The sequence below is a fragment of the Thermobia domestica genome, chromosome 12, assembly GCF_964235325.1.
Source record: "Thermobia domestica chromosome 12, izTheDome1.hap1.1, whole genome shotgun sequence".
NCBI classification, from domain to species: domain Eukaryota; kingdom Metazoa; phylum Arthropoda; class Insecta; order Zygentoma; family Lepismatidae; genus Thermobia; species Thermobia domestica.
In genome coordinates this window covers 60,194,970-60,209,635 of record NC_137465.1, presented here as the reverse complement: position 1 = coordinate 60,209,635, position 14,666 = coordinate 60,194,970, and the positions used below count along the sequence as shown (strand labels likewise).

The window sequence follows — 14,666 nt, the reverse complement described above, 5'->3', positions numbered from 1 at the left end:
TTCGCTTGAAATTTAAAATTCATGCAGTTCGACTCAAAAAAAATGAAGTGAGGTGACCTGACGAACCGTTAATGGGGCTGTTAAGTGTTCGTGAGACAAAAGCAGAGAATTTTATTGTGAGCGAAAATGTTGACATTGGATTTACTATCAGACATTTTCTCACGCAAATAGAAGCAGGCCAGGGAACAACAGAAACTGAAATTCTTACGTGTCTGCTGCTGGATCCTAACTTCTACGATTGCCAAATTTCAACAGAGAAGTCTTTTAAAGGACAAAGTAATTAAAAATCTGATTTTGTTAGACCCTCAAGTAATTCAGCAGTCACTCATGTAAGTCAAAAGAGGTTCTCTCTTCTAGACGAACTTCATACGTTTGTCATCATAAATGGGTTTGCTAGAAACTGGGAAAGAATACATATCTTTTTTCAGCCTTCAGAGTTCTAACGAATTACGTCTTGATGTTGCGTACAGCAATATTCTTGCTGGTGCTGAAGAATATAAACCTTTATAGAAAATAGTAACGATGAAAGCGCAACGATCAAAATGGTTTTCCGTCCAAAAAATCAGTTTTAATGGAAAATATGCGTGAAAAGACTATCGTAGCACAAAGTCATAATCATAACAAGGTACAGGAGATACCTGGTTATGAGCACATGCTAATCACCAAAAGGATGATGCTTTACGTGAAAGGCATTCATGTTGTTTTCAGTTGTAGTTTATTTAGTTTTAGTCCAAATAAACTGCTTTTGTTTCTTTTTCTATTTGCAAGTTCATATTTGTACGTATTTAGTGTAGAGATACGTGACCTTGTTTGTAGACAATTGTGGAGTCTTTAGAAAAATGGAAAAATAGTGACAGTATATATGAAAATAACAGCAGAGTCAGTACAAAAAGCATTTTGAAGCGAAATTGGCTGATTGATAAGTAAAGGTTGGTTTAGGGTAGTCGGTGGCCGACTTCACAAGAATTTTTCATACATTCGTAGAATTCTTAAGAAGAGTCAGGGAAATATCAAGGCTTTAATCAGAACCTGTAGGAACGTTGGGTAATATCTTTGTCGTTTCTGGAAGTTGGGTAAAATGATTGTTGAAATATGTAGTGTGGTTTCCTATCAACAGACGTCGCTACTTACATGACTATAAAATGAATATGTGACATAAGGCAGTGAATCAAACTGGTTTGTAAAGAATGAGAATTTGCAAGGATAGGACCAAGAGCTGGATTTGAGTTCCCACCATTTTCACTGATTTAAAATCTTCGAACGCTTTTAGCTATGGAGAAAATCTAAAGAATATTGAGTATCGCACAGAAAACTTGCTACACTGGGGACATCATAGAGCAAAGTAAAACGGTATGCACAATAATCCTCATTGCCACTTTGGCAGACGTTGACTTGGCAGCTGTTCGCGGTTGTAATAAGTATCTGGCCGCTAACGGTAACGATTTTGAACTTCGTGTAGTTGTAAAGATTAAAAATAGCTTATAACACCCTGAGATATATGAATAAATTTAATATTAACACACAATGCAAGATGATGATTGCTAAAATATGTATGCATTTTTTGACGAAGTCTCTATATGCCTGTTTTTTTCATAATTCATAAGTTGGACCCAGAAAATAGTGAAGACATAGCCACACTAAAACATACCTATGAAGACTCGCTAAAATGCTTCATTAGATGAGGAACAAAAGAGAATGGAAGAATGAAAGGAAAGGAAAAAACTAAGTAAGAATCGTCCTGGTTGGCACTATTTTAAAACGGACTTCGTGATCACATAATGCGGTAGTGTGACGAGGGTGAAAGTGGATACAGTTTAACAGAGGAAGATAGAGCTAACAAGCGGGATAAGAATGCAAGAGGAAACAGATATAATAAGAGAAAAATGTGTAATATATGGATAAAAGGATTGAGAAATGAAAAAGTTCAGTTTAATGGATAATAATACAGGAAAAAGTAATAAATAATAATAACTGAAAATAAATAAAATGTACCGTGTTATTGTCGATAATCAACTGTGTAATATTAATTTTTCATGTATTTGCTTGTTTGTAAACAGGGGAGGACATTCTTGAAATAGAGAACAAGTTCCACAGTATGCGATCCACGTTACCAGCGTTGTTCATAGCCTCCTCCTTTGATAAATTCAATTCACTCTGGACAAAAGGCTCACCAACAGCACAGATTCTGGTACGTCTGTCACAACTTGCTGCTGCGTCATTAACAATATTAGAAGGACTTTATTTTACGAAGGGATGTTTGGATTGGAAGGTAAGAAAGGTGATCTCCTTAATTTTAAAATGCTTAAATGTTTATGTAGACTCGATACCCCCAAATTTCCATCCTTGCAATGTAGTCCTTTACTCTGATCCCGATATTTCTTTTAGACATTCCGATGTGGTATACTACCGTATTTGCATCTCACCTTATATAGGGTGCATCATGTATACACTTTACAGCACTTCGATATCTCAAACCGTTCCGGAGATATAGTAAACATTTATAAAGTTCGTAATACTGCTGAAAATGGCGTATTTGTGGAAAATGTAAAATGAGTGTTATTCTCCTTTTCTTTTATAGCATTACAGCAATAGTTTTTAGTAGCTGTAATCACAACAAGTTCTCGCAATTTCATGATTTAAGCTCTGTTACAAACTTCAGCAATGCTTTTCATATCTCCGTAACAATTTGAGATATCGAAGTGCTGTAAACGGCAAAATGATTTGTTTGGCAATTGCTCCGTTTCAAACGCACTTGTTTAAGAAAAGATGATGATGACAATAAAACGATAAGTGATTTAGCACAAATAAAAATTGAAAATATGGAGGGAGGTTTGTACAAACATGCAAATATTAAGAGAAACCGCTATTATACCACTCATTTTAGCTTTGGAACTTCTTGTATACAATAAAAGACAAATTCTGACCAAAACATATGTAATAATAAAAGCGTTACAGTTTCGGCAAAGTATTTTTGCCGAAACTGTAATTGTAGCGCTATTATTTATTTGATAATATATCCTTGGTCAGAATTGGTCTTTTGTTGTATACTTCATAATTGGATCACCTTGGTGGGTCATCACTATAAAATATGTGCTACCACCATTTATACTCTGGAGTAGATTGCTAATGAATGCATTAACAAGAGCAACAAAGGAGGTTAAGGAAAATGAAATGCAAAGTTTGAATTCACACTCGACACCGGTTTCATTCAGTGGTGTTTCCATTGGCTAGTGTTTAACGAACTGGTGTAGATGAACAGTAATCAAGTGTGAATGGTGCACTTAAATACTGTATAAGCCTTTGATAAATTTCCTTCCTCTCTTTATTGTTAATGTTTGTAGCGTAGAATTGACTCAGATTGGCTGTGTCTTAAACTTCATTAATAAGTAAATAAGAAAAATTACTGTGTGTATTGGGTAAATATTTCATTTCAATTTTAAATTAAAATTGTGCTGTTTTGCAGCAAATCTTCAGACCACCACTAGAGATCTACGATGTTCTGATTCATCTTCGGCCATTCATGATTGCTCGTAGACATGAGTCAGTGGATGCTGATGTTGAATCTCAGTGTGTGTATGACCTACCTCCATACAAGTACAAAAAAGGCGAGAAAATCCCGATTGTGGGATTTGATCCTGTTCAGTGTTACTTGAAAGAGCTTCGGGTAAGTTTATTGTAGTCTAATACGAATTATGAGTTAATATTTAATTCTTTACTTAAGAGCTCTGCATTACCTGTTTTCAAAAGATATTTTTGGTTTGAAAATACTTCGTAAACTTTTTAGTAATAATAATAATGGGGATGACATTATTATTATTATTATTATTATTATTACAACTATTGCTGCTGCTGCTGCTGCTGCTGCTGCTGCTGCTGCTGCTGCTGCTGCTGCTGCTGCTGCTGCTGCTGCTGCTACTGCTGCTGCTACTACTACTACTACTACTACTACTACTACTACTACTACTACTACTACTACTACTACTACTACTACTACTACTACTACTACTACTACTACTACTACTACTACTACTACTACTACTACTACTACTACTACTACTACTACTACTACTACTACTACTACTACTACTACTACTACTACTACTACTACTACTACTACTACTACTACTACTACTACTACTACTACTACTACTACTACTACTACTACTACTACTACTACTACTACTACTACTACTACTACTACTACTACTACTACTACTACTACTACTACTACTACTACTACTAATAATAATAATAATAATAATAATAATAGTGACGTCAAAGAAGCAGCAGCAGTAGCAGCATGCAATGTAATGTCATGTCATTGGCTCGCCATGCTGGGTCATCACTATAAAATACGTGCCACGACCATAAATCAAACTTTGGGCTAGATTGCTAATCAATACATTAACAGTAGCAACAAATATGTTAAAAGAAAACGAAATGTAAAGATCATATTTTTGGGGTGAATATAGAAGACTGATTGGTTTATATCCTACTGATTTGACAATACTGCTGTTGTCACCTATGTAGTTAGCTCAAACCCACGAAACTGAGCGTCAACTTGGAGGTGGCGCAGTTTCTTGTTGGTGCTAGTGAAACGCCATCGAAAGTAAACTATTGTTAGGAAGGGCACAACATAGTTCTTTTCCCCACATATTTTTCATACACCGAATAGAAGAGCAATGTCGGTAAAGAAACATTTAACAATCGGAATGACCACAGCTAAAAATACTGTGACCGGGTAGACACATTTACTAACAAAACTTGGAGGTTATCTGCAAAAGCTGTCTCCTGAGGTGCTTTGTTGAGTTTGTGGACTGGTAGGCCACCAGAATCTATAACTCCAACGTGACATGGTTTAACATTAAATCTGGTGCAGTCTATTGTCAATCATGGTATTCGTTGCTGTCATTGCCTGTGGTGTACATAAGGGCCGGATTCACAACCTCCTTCCGCATCACATTGCTAAACGTAGAACAGATTGCCGCAGACTATATGAAAAACACTTGGTGGGGTGGGGAGACGGTTGTCACATTAAACAAGGCTTATATTTATCTTACACGTAATAGGAACATATAACTAACGTACAGTGAAACCTCTGCAGGGTGTCTACAGGTCAAGAAAGTCAAGGAAAATTCAAGAAATCTAATACTAAGTCAAGAATATCAAGAAAAGTCTAGAAATGGCACAGTAGGTCAAGAATTTGTGTTTTATATCCGAATGAATTTCTGCTGGATCAGCTTTTAGTTGCAAAGCTTGAGTTTCTCCAGTCAGTTCCACTTGAGTTGGAACCATTTCTTGCCACAATTTGCTGTATAGTATTGTAACCAGATTAATTCGTAAAAATGTCATGAATGGAATAAACAACGCTAGACAGCTCACTTGACAAATTCGTCCAATATGAAGATGGCTTAGGATGTAGATGGTTTTGGTGCTTATTGGTGCTTCTAATATTTGCAAAAGTCTAAAAACATCTGGAGATACTGTCGTTTAAGAAGCAGTGCACAGAACTTGTGATCACTTTGTTCAAGAAGCTGGTTGAAAAGTGCCAATTGGCCTGCAGAATTGTTAAAGGGGCCTCTTGTCTTTCACGAGATGTAATGGCGAATAGCTTATTACGAGTGTCTCGTGTAACCCTTGCCCTTGAAGAGTTTGTGTCCAAGAAGCATTTATCTCCGTCGATGGCTGATTATGTGAAACGGGACTACCTTCAACTTTGCGATTCCCCGTGTTTTAAGGAAGCATTTTAACCATTTGATTGGCAGATTGACAAATTGGATGTGTTTCTTTTTAACGTGCGCAAAAGTCTCAATATTTTTTTAGACTACTTGATATGTATATTACCTTGTGTTTTGTTGACAGAACTTAGTTGTCGAAGCACTATTCATAACTATCACCAGCTTCTGACCTTGTTTCATGGCAATGCTACCGTGGAAAAAGGGTTCTCAGTTAATAAAGAGTGTTTGGTAGAAAACTTCGACAGAAGAATCGCTTGTTGCTGAACGAGCAGTGTACGGAGCAATTACTGCTGCAGGAATGATTTCTAACGTTAAGATAACTAAAGCAATAATTTTGGCGGTAAGAAATTCGTCGTCTAGAAGACAGGAAGCTATAAAGGATAAGAAGAGTAAAGAGAAGGAAGTGGTTAACAGTAAGAGAAAGGTTGCACAAGAATTAAGTTTGTTGGAGATGAAGAAGAGACTTACGCAGCAAACACACGAAGAAGTTGATATCTTTGGACAGACAAATTACAAATCTAAAAAAGAAAATGAGTATATAAATGTGCTTGGTCCAACATGGATGTTCTGTTAAAAAGTATTTGTTACTGCTTACATTTTTGCTTATTAATGTAAATTTTTATTACTTAAAAAAACTATTTATGAGATGAGTGAAGAGAAAGGTTTTATGCAAGCACAAATGTACACGTTACCATGTGTGTTGTGACTTTTTTTTTTTTTTTTTTTTTTTTGTCACGGCAGTGAGTATTTGTACTTACTAGAATGCCATAAATCACTTCATAGAATGTCGTAGAATGTGTAATCCCACATAATCTGTCATTTAGTAGTAATGTGTTCACCACTGTCTAGGATGATGAAAGTTAGTGTATTCTAAAAAGCAAGACTGAGATGATAAGGTTAGGTAAATTAGATGTGCAATCTTTATTAACTACAAGTTGGTTAGAGAAAAGCGTAATATACGTTTAGCTTTCATCTTAATCGGCCATTGGTAGGGGGGTTTATAAAATTACCCTAAAATACTGCAGTACTTGGTCAAGAAAATTTGTTAAATCGTCAAGAAAAGGTCAAGAAATTTGGATTCTCAAAACCTGTAGACACCCTACTCTGGCAAGGGACGTACCGAGTTTTACCGGCAGTACTGAGAAAGTTTCCCATAGGGAATCATGATCGTCGCCGGACACTGTTACTTGGGGGATTCAAAGGTATATAAGGTGAACCAAACGTAAAAATGAATAAATTCTACTTCCAAGAATCTATCATGACCTCAGTTCATCAGGAAACATCTTTCATTTGTGCAGAACCAACAAGAACTCAGTGCGGATCCACCAGAACAAAGTCCAGCCGTACCGCCAGATACCATTTTTCCGCGTTTACTGTTACATGGAGCAAGAAACGGGGATCCATATTATTGTCTTTCGTAACATTCTTGTAAAAAGCACTGACACCACGTCAATAAATTTCTGCGTATTTGGACTGTTAAAATAACGCCTACTACACATCGCTCCTCGTATTCTCACTGCTCTATGGAAAACCTACAGGAAGAAATGGGGTAGAATTTCTCTGCGTGTGCTTCAACGTAGTTCTTGCAGTGGAAATTACGATGTCGGGCGATAGTCCATAATGCTGGTGATCCAATAGAATGCTAGTATACATAAATATAATAAATTGAACGAAGTTGTACACTTAATTTAAATGTGTATTTTTTGCATAATTGATAAAATATTTATTACGATAAAATTGCAATTTCATAGTCGTTTCTTTAATGGTGTAATGAAATTAGTGTATACTAGTTGTATACGGATATTCAGAGAGTATGCATTTCAGGTCGTCGGATATAAATCGATCAGACTTTTGTAGCTATAATCATGATCAAATAAGACTGAATTAAGAAATGTGAAGTATTCTCCCTCTTCTATGTATAGAGGTTAATTCGAGCTCTACATAACACTATATTATTTGCTGATTTCGAAGTTTAACGACTTTAATATGCTTTGATGTAGGAGGAGACCTATAAGAGAAAGTAGAAAACTTTCATCGAGCTCCTTCGTGGGTATGTGGTTAGCGTACGTGCTTTTGGTGCGAGAAACCCGGATTCTATTCCCGATGGGAGCTTAATGTGGTTCAGATTTTGCATCAAGCCAGGTCCACGTCTCGTGTAGCCTCGGTGTTGAAAGAGGCGTTAAACCTCAAATCAAACAACTAGAGCTGTAAATGACAAATTTTGAAACTTTTATGTATTGCTATCATGTTGTAAAGAAAATTATTACGGTTTTTCTTACTTCCATTTTCAGTGATGTATTTTCAACTCAAGTGTCGTTATAATATTGTGCCTATATGTATAAGTTTAAAGCGCGTTTTTCGCTCTATCTATTCGTTGTATTAGTTTTGTTTTGAAATACTTTTTTTCACTTTTTTCTGGACTTCGAAGATAGCATGAACAAGAGGCGAATTTCCACGATTTTCTTGTTTCAGTTCAAGTTAGGCCGAAAAGCCGCCCAGACAGCTCGTGATATCAACGATGCGTTTGGCCCAGGAACCACTAACGAACGTACGGCACAATGGTGGTTCAAGAAATTTCGCAGCGGTTAAGAGAGCCTGAAAGATGACGAGCATAGTGGTCGGCCATCCGCTGTTGACAACGACCAACTGAGAGCCTTAATCGAAGCCAATCCACGCACAACTGTTTGGGAGCTCGCTAAAGACTTAGGCTAAAGACCTACGACAATTTCCAACCACCTGCAAGAGATTAGGAAATCAAAAAACACTATAAATGGGAGACGCACGAATTGACCGAAAATCATCGAAATCGTCGTTTTGAGGTGTCGTCTTCTCTTCTTCTGCGGAACAAGAACGACCCGTTTCTCGAAAGGATTGTGACGTGTGATGAGAAGTGGATCTTTTACAACAATCGGCGACGTTCGGCGCAGTGATTGGACGTCGGCGAAGCTCCTCATCAGTTCCCGAAGCCAAAACTCCACCCACAAAAGATCATGGTGACTGTTTGGTGGTCTGCAGCCGGTCTCATCCATCACAGCTTCCTGAATCTGGGCTAAAAGATTACGGCGGAGAAGCACTGCCAACAAATCGACGAAATGACGAGAAGCTTCAACGTATGTGCCCGGCATTGGTCAACAGAAAGGGACCAATCATGCTCCACGACAACGCTCGTCCGCATGTTGCACCACAGACGCGGCAAAAGTTGAACGCATTGGTCTATGAAACTCCCTCATCCACCATACTCGCCGGACCTCTCGCCAACCGACTACCACTTTTTCAGGTATCTCGACAACTTCCTCCGCGAGAAATGCTTCAAAAGCAGAGACGATGCCGAAGCGACCTTCAACGACTTCGTCGCGTCCAGAATTCCAGAATTCTATGCTACCGACATTAACACATTTGTTTCTCGTTGGCAAAAGTGTATTGATTGTCATGGTTTTTATTTCGATTAATAAAGGTTTGTTTGAATTGAGATATGCTCTTTTGAAATTGAAGGTTGGAAACCTCAAGAACTTTCTTTACAACCTGATAATTGTTTACATTTGTTTACTTATGTGGAATACTTGATAGGAAATAATGCAAGTATACATAAATATACTGTAATACATTGAAAAAGTTGTGCATTTTCATTTAAATGTGTAATATTCGTGTTTTTCGCATAACTGATAGAATATTTATTAAGATAAAATTGGAATTTCTTCATCATTTTTTAATGGTGTAATGAAATTAATCTGAAGATTTCTTTCGAGCTTCTCCGTACTTGTAAATACAAAAAGAAGGCAGTAGTACTAGGTACACAAATCTTAAGTTGCCGATCAGTGAGAATATGTAGTGTGGTTAGCATTTTTCCTAACCAAATGACGTGTTTACCTGTGAAACAGACTGCCAGAAGAGTACAATGCAAACTTCCTTCTTTTGGGTTACAATTGTGAGTTATTATGAAGATTCTGAATTGATTTGTGTCATAGCATGGTTACTGTCAATCGAAAGGAATAATAACTGACATGAACTTTGAGACGGTGTTTCTTTAATCTCCACAATCACTACATTTAAATACTAATGAGCCGCTGTCCGGTTTGTAAACAAAGAAAGATCCTGTTACTCTTATTCAGCTTAATATCTAGATCTGAAATCTTCCGCATAAAAAGTGTTGTAACACTGCATTAACAGCCATCCAGGCTTTGTGTGCTTCCATTCCACGAAAACTAGAGCTACTACGTTTGAAAGCTGTGGACAACAAGACATGAATTGTAATTCTTTCAGTGCAATATTTGCGGAAAATGATTCGGTAAAAATCATCCTTCACATTTTACAGTGCAGCAGATAAAATATCAAGTAAGCTGATAGTACTGTTGCTGACATCGTGACGTGTATTCGGAGGAATGAATCGACAAAGCAGCCACTGTGTATAAAATTTGTGATTAAAAGATAATGCCAACAATCATTGTAAATTTAGAAAAGTAGACGTTACAAGTAAGGCATTCACGAACATGGCTATTTTTTTCCAACTTTATATATTTTTTTTCTAATGAAAAAGTGAGAGGGGATTTGTTTTTAAGAAAGTAAAATCTTCATCTGTAATTTGAATTTCATCTAATATTGACATATTTTCCTTGTCCTATGAAAGTCAGGTATCAAAATCCGTTTCATACGTAAAATAGATGTTATTTTGTCTTTTTCTTTTTAAACTGATTCTATTTTCAAATAAGTTAACTCCTTTTTCCGAATGAATTCATATTTCGACGTTCTAATGTGTGTGGTACTTCAGGGCACGATCCCTAAGTTAACATGTTTCATGGTCATTCTAAGTACAAAATTGAAAGGAATAGTAAAAAAAAAAAAAAAAAAAAAAAAAAAAAAAGGTCTAAAATAATGCTGAGCTTTCTCGTGGCTATGTGAATAGTGTACATGCCTTTGGCATGGGAGACCCGGGCTCAATTCCTGGCGGGAGACCATGTGTTTCGATTCCCACGTTAAGCTGTAGATCTACGCCTCATATAACTTCGCTGCTGAAAGAGGCACTAAATCAGAAAAAAATAACCAGAGAAATCAGAACAAAATAAATAAATAAATCTTAAATTGCTTCGTAGCATCTACTTCTTTCATTCAGTACATCACCTTTATTTTATTTTATATCGCAGCATTTCATTAAAATAGCCAAGTTATTGTTTTAATCAAAACTGTTGTGGATGTCGAATTCGACTGGTATTCGACCTAATGCCTAGTTTGCTTTCTCTTGATAACAATTACAGGTACGCAAATATCGTGTGGATTAACTACAGATTATTATTTTACTCTGCAACAGAGTTATTGAAGTTTTACAGCTAAAACGTTTCTTTTATATCTTGAGTTTCTATATGAATATTCAATTTAACATATTTTCTAAATATATATATATATATATATATATATATATATATATATATATATATATAACCAAAATAAATTTATAAGCTCAGTTTGGCGTCAAATCGTATGCACAAAGAACGCTGTGCATTTCGGCCACTTGAAATTCCTGCGTTAACATGAAAACTAGGAATTAAGTATATGAAAGTAAGGACATTTACACTTCAGTTAGAAAACATCAATGGAGTTTTAAAATCACAGATGATAAAAGAACCTAACGATAGCAGGAAATTGACATTTGCGTGAAATAATACTAGTATTAGCACCAACGTAAACAGAAATAGAATAAAAGGAGCAAATATGTTCGACCAGAGAACAGCTGCGTAGTTTGTGTCAAACTTCAGTATTTCTATGAGCAAATTATTAAAACATAAATAAATAAAATAAAGACTTTTGTTATACATCATTGTAGTGCAGTTCAATGTCGGATTTCGAGAATTCGTTTGTCTTTATGAACGAATATATCGTTGTTTTTAGAGCAAAAATCTATCGTGTAAAAATTTTAATACAGAACAGAATAAATTACACATTTGTGACGAGAAAGGTTGCTTCATTTCTTAGAGTTACATACAGCGAGTTTCCTGGATATATGAATGTATGGTATTTATGTTAGTAATTCAGTCGGAACCAAATATGATTTAAATTTACTTTAGGATCTACACAGAGCTTTTGTCATAACAAATATGTACGTTTCTAAATAACCAGCAAGAACCATTACTTAAAGATACGATGAAATGCATATTAACTAGTTACAAAAGATAATCCTCTTACCTCAAGTGTCCGGCAAAATATAGTCCTGCAAACTGTTTCGGACACTCCTCACGCCTTCGTCGGCTCACCAGAAGAGTGAGGTATTACATAAATTATATGGTGTATGGAGTTCTCTTTTCCATCTTTTAATCGAATTTGGTGGAAAAATTTAAAAGATAGTTTTTCTCTTTTACCAATTTCTTGTAAAATGAAAATTGCTGAACCTTCCTGTTCCTGTTCAGTTGGAAACAACAGACACTCAATTAATGTTTTAAACTGCGATACACTGAAAATGATAACACTAAACTTTTACATAGAAAAAAGAAGCTGTCATTGGAGTGCTTTTTGTACACAAGTTGCGTGTTGCTATGTATAAGAACTCGTACATATAGTACTGGTAGAACTATAGTACGAAAGGTATAACGCGTTGGCTTCCCGCGAAAAGTTGTAGTGACGTTCATGGGGAGTGGTCAGCGTGGTTACTCGTGGCTCGCTGAGCGCGGTAGACGGTTGGTGGCGATTGGCTACACTCTTACCATACCCCCAGTGACGAGCAGGTTCAAGCGCGGGAAGCCAACGACCTTATACCTTCTGTACAATAATAGACAGTATTATTAACTGTTTTGTAGAATTCAACACTTTCAGTAATTTTAAAAGAAAGATACCTCAGAATCATGGTTTATTCTGTAAGAAAACCCTTCTTGCCTTATTTTTAATTTACATGATACTCCAGTGAGACAATGTTGTTTGAATCAGCGTCATTCTCTCCATTTCGAACCAATTTATTTAATATGTAATTATCTTTTCCCGTTGCACTTTGGTATTTTTGTAACCAGCAACAGCGTTTCGAATCTACGTTAGGTTCATTTCCAAGTTTTGAAATAAGAAAGGAGAAAAAAAAGTGAAATTAATAGGAAGACTTACGTAGATCTGTCCCACGTGCAGGCAATTTCTACACGTGAATTTGTCAAATTTCAAGCCAAATAACGGCTTACTGGAGTGTGAAGACTGAGAAAATTTACTTCTATAAAATTGCATATTGTATACACGCGACTGATCCTTGCAAGTTTCTCCCTTTTAATTGCAGTTTTGTTTTTGCTTTATTCCTTCAAACACCTGAAGAAGAGCTCTTTGTATGTTTAAACTTTGTGTTGGTTACAGAAATACATAGTAGTAAAAGCTCCGAGATAGTTCCCTTGCTATCTGCCATGTAAGTGTTCTTGAAGTGGATTAAATTCCAACATGCAATCAAATAGCGATACGGATATGATGTCCAAACTTAAACAACCATTTAGGTAGTATGCATCTGGTGGGTTTCCTGAGTATACCTTTAGATATTGTTGTATACTTCGAGATGTTCGTTATTGGATTACGAATTGAAATAAAAAAGAAGAAGAAGAAGAAAAAAAGAAAGGCGTGCCAGCATTATCAAATGTGTAGTGTGTTTCATTTTTAGTTAAGATGGAACAGTATCTATAGAAACACAAATTTCGAGCTGTGATAATAGTAACTATAGCAAGTAAAGTAAAAGGCTTCATATTGTATGTTGTAATCTCAAGAATTAAGGAATATTTTCAAGGATCTCGGTCCTCACCACAACTTTTTTTTTTTTTTTTTTTTTTTAAATCTTTTTCATCTTTCCATGTGTTTATAACCTTTTTCAAACTTAAGAAAGCTGATAATGAAGACCAGGAACCTCGGAAACGTTCTTTAATTTTTGAAATTACCGCATTGAGTATGAGCATTTTATTTTACTTATAGTACGTATAGATTTAAATAACAGTACACAAACTAAATGTTTATAGCAGGTAAATGCTATTGCTACCGTGAGACAAAACTTAGTAATGCTAGCACGGCTTTTCACTATTGATTTTTTTTTAAAACACGTCTAAAAATATGTAAGTAATATTGCCATATGAATATAATAATTATTTTTGTCATTTTCTTACACAGGAGACATTTGATGAATACGCGTTATTCTTCTACGATCAGTATGGTGGTAAGGTGATAGGAGTGTTATGGAGACCAACAGCGCTAGAGCAAAAGGAGTTTAAGGTAAGTTAAGAGTATGTATAAATGATTCTAAAAGAAGTTACCACTGTTCTGTCTTGTTAAAAGAAAATTTGAAAGAATTAAGACGAAAAAACTACTCGTCATATGTGTTAATTCAATTCAAAATGTAAGTTCACCATGATACCAAATTAGTGACCGTGTTTTCGAAAATGAAAATATTTAAAACATTTTAGTATAGGAGACTAAATCAGCCAAAATCTTTTTATTAAGAAGACGAATTTTAGGGAAACGTGTGTATTTTTTGTTACATCGATAATCGACCATACCTGATAAAATACGGAATATCTTCAGCAGTACGCCAAAACCACAAATTTGCAAAACCCAAGTTTTGAGACAATCGTGATTAGTCACATCTCGCTTAAACATGACCAAAAAAGTAATTCAGTATGTTAAAATATTCTTCTATGCATTTTTAAAAATCAAATTGTGAATGCGGAAGATCCATTATCATTTTTTAAAAAGTGAAATGCAAATTGAAACAAGACCCAACAGATGTGAGCATGATATTGATAGTGGCATGTGACTATCTAGAATTATCCTTACGTGCGGTGTTCCACAAGAGAATGCTGTTAATACTGCTACTATACTCATTACCTAGAGCATTGTGTGTACTCAGTTATTAGGGAAAGAAGTTACATCTCCTTCTACCACGAAACCTTATGATGTGTGTTCTACAACAACGTCAGTTTCAATACATCACGT

The 14,666-nt window shown here is 35.7% G+C and overlaps 1 protein-coding gene across 1 annotated transcript in view; it reads left to right on the top strand.

Annotated features, from left to right (window-relative positions):
• The window catches only part of Mat89Ba (nucleolar protein 6 Mat89Ba), an 87,079-nt gene that overhangs the window by 66,208 nt on the left and 6,205 nt on the right, over positions 1 to 14,666 (top strand). The window contains exons 16-18 of the mRNA XM_081733732.1: positions 2,058 to 2,269; positions 3,464 to 3,664; positions 13,845 to 13,946. Of these exons, the coding sequence (XP_081589858.1) occupies positions 2,058 to 2,269; positions 3,464 to 3,664; positions 13,845 to 13,946 (515 nt within the window). The remainder of the gene's footprint in view (positions 1 to 2,057; positions 2,270 to 3,463; positions 3,665 to 13,844; positions 13,947 to 14,666) is intronic.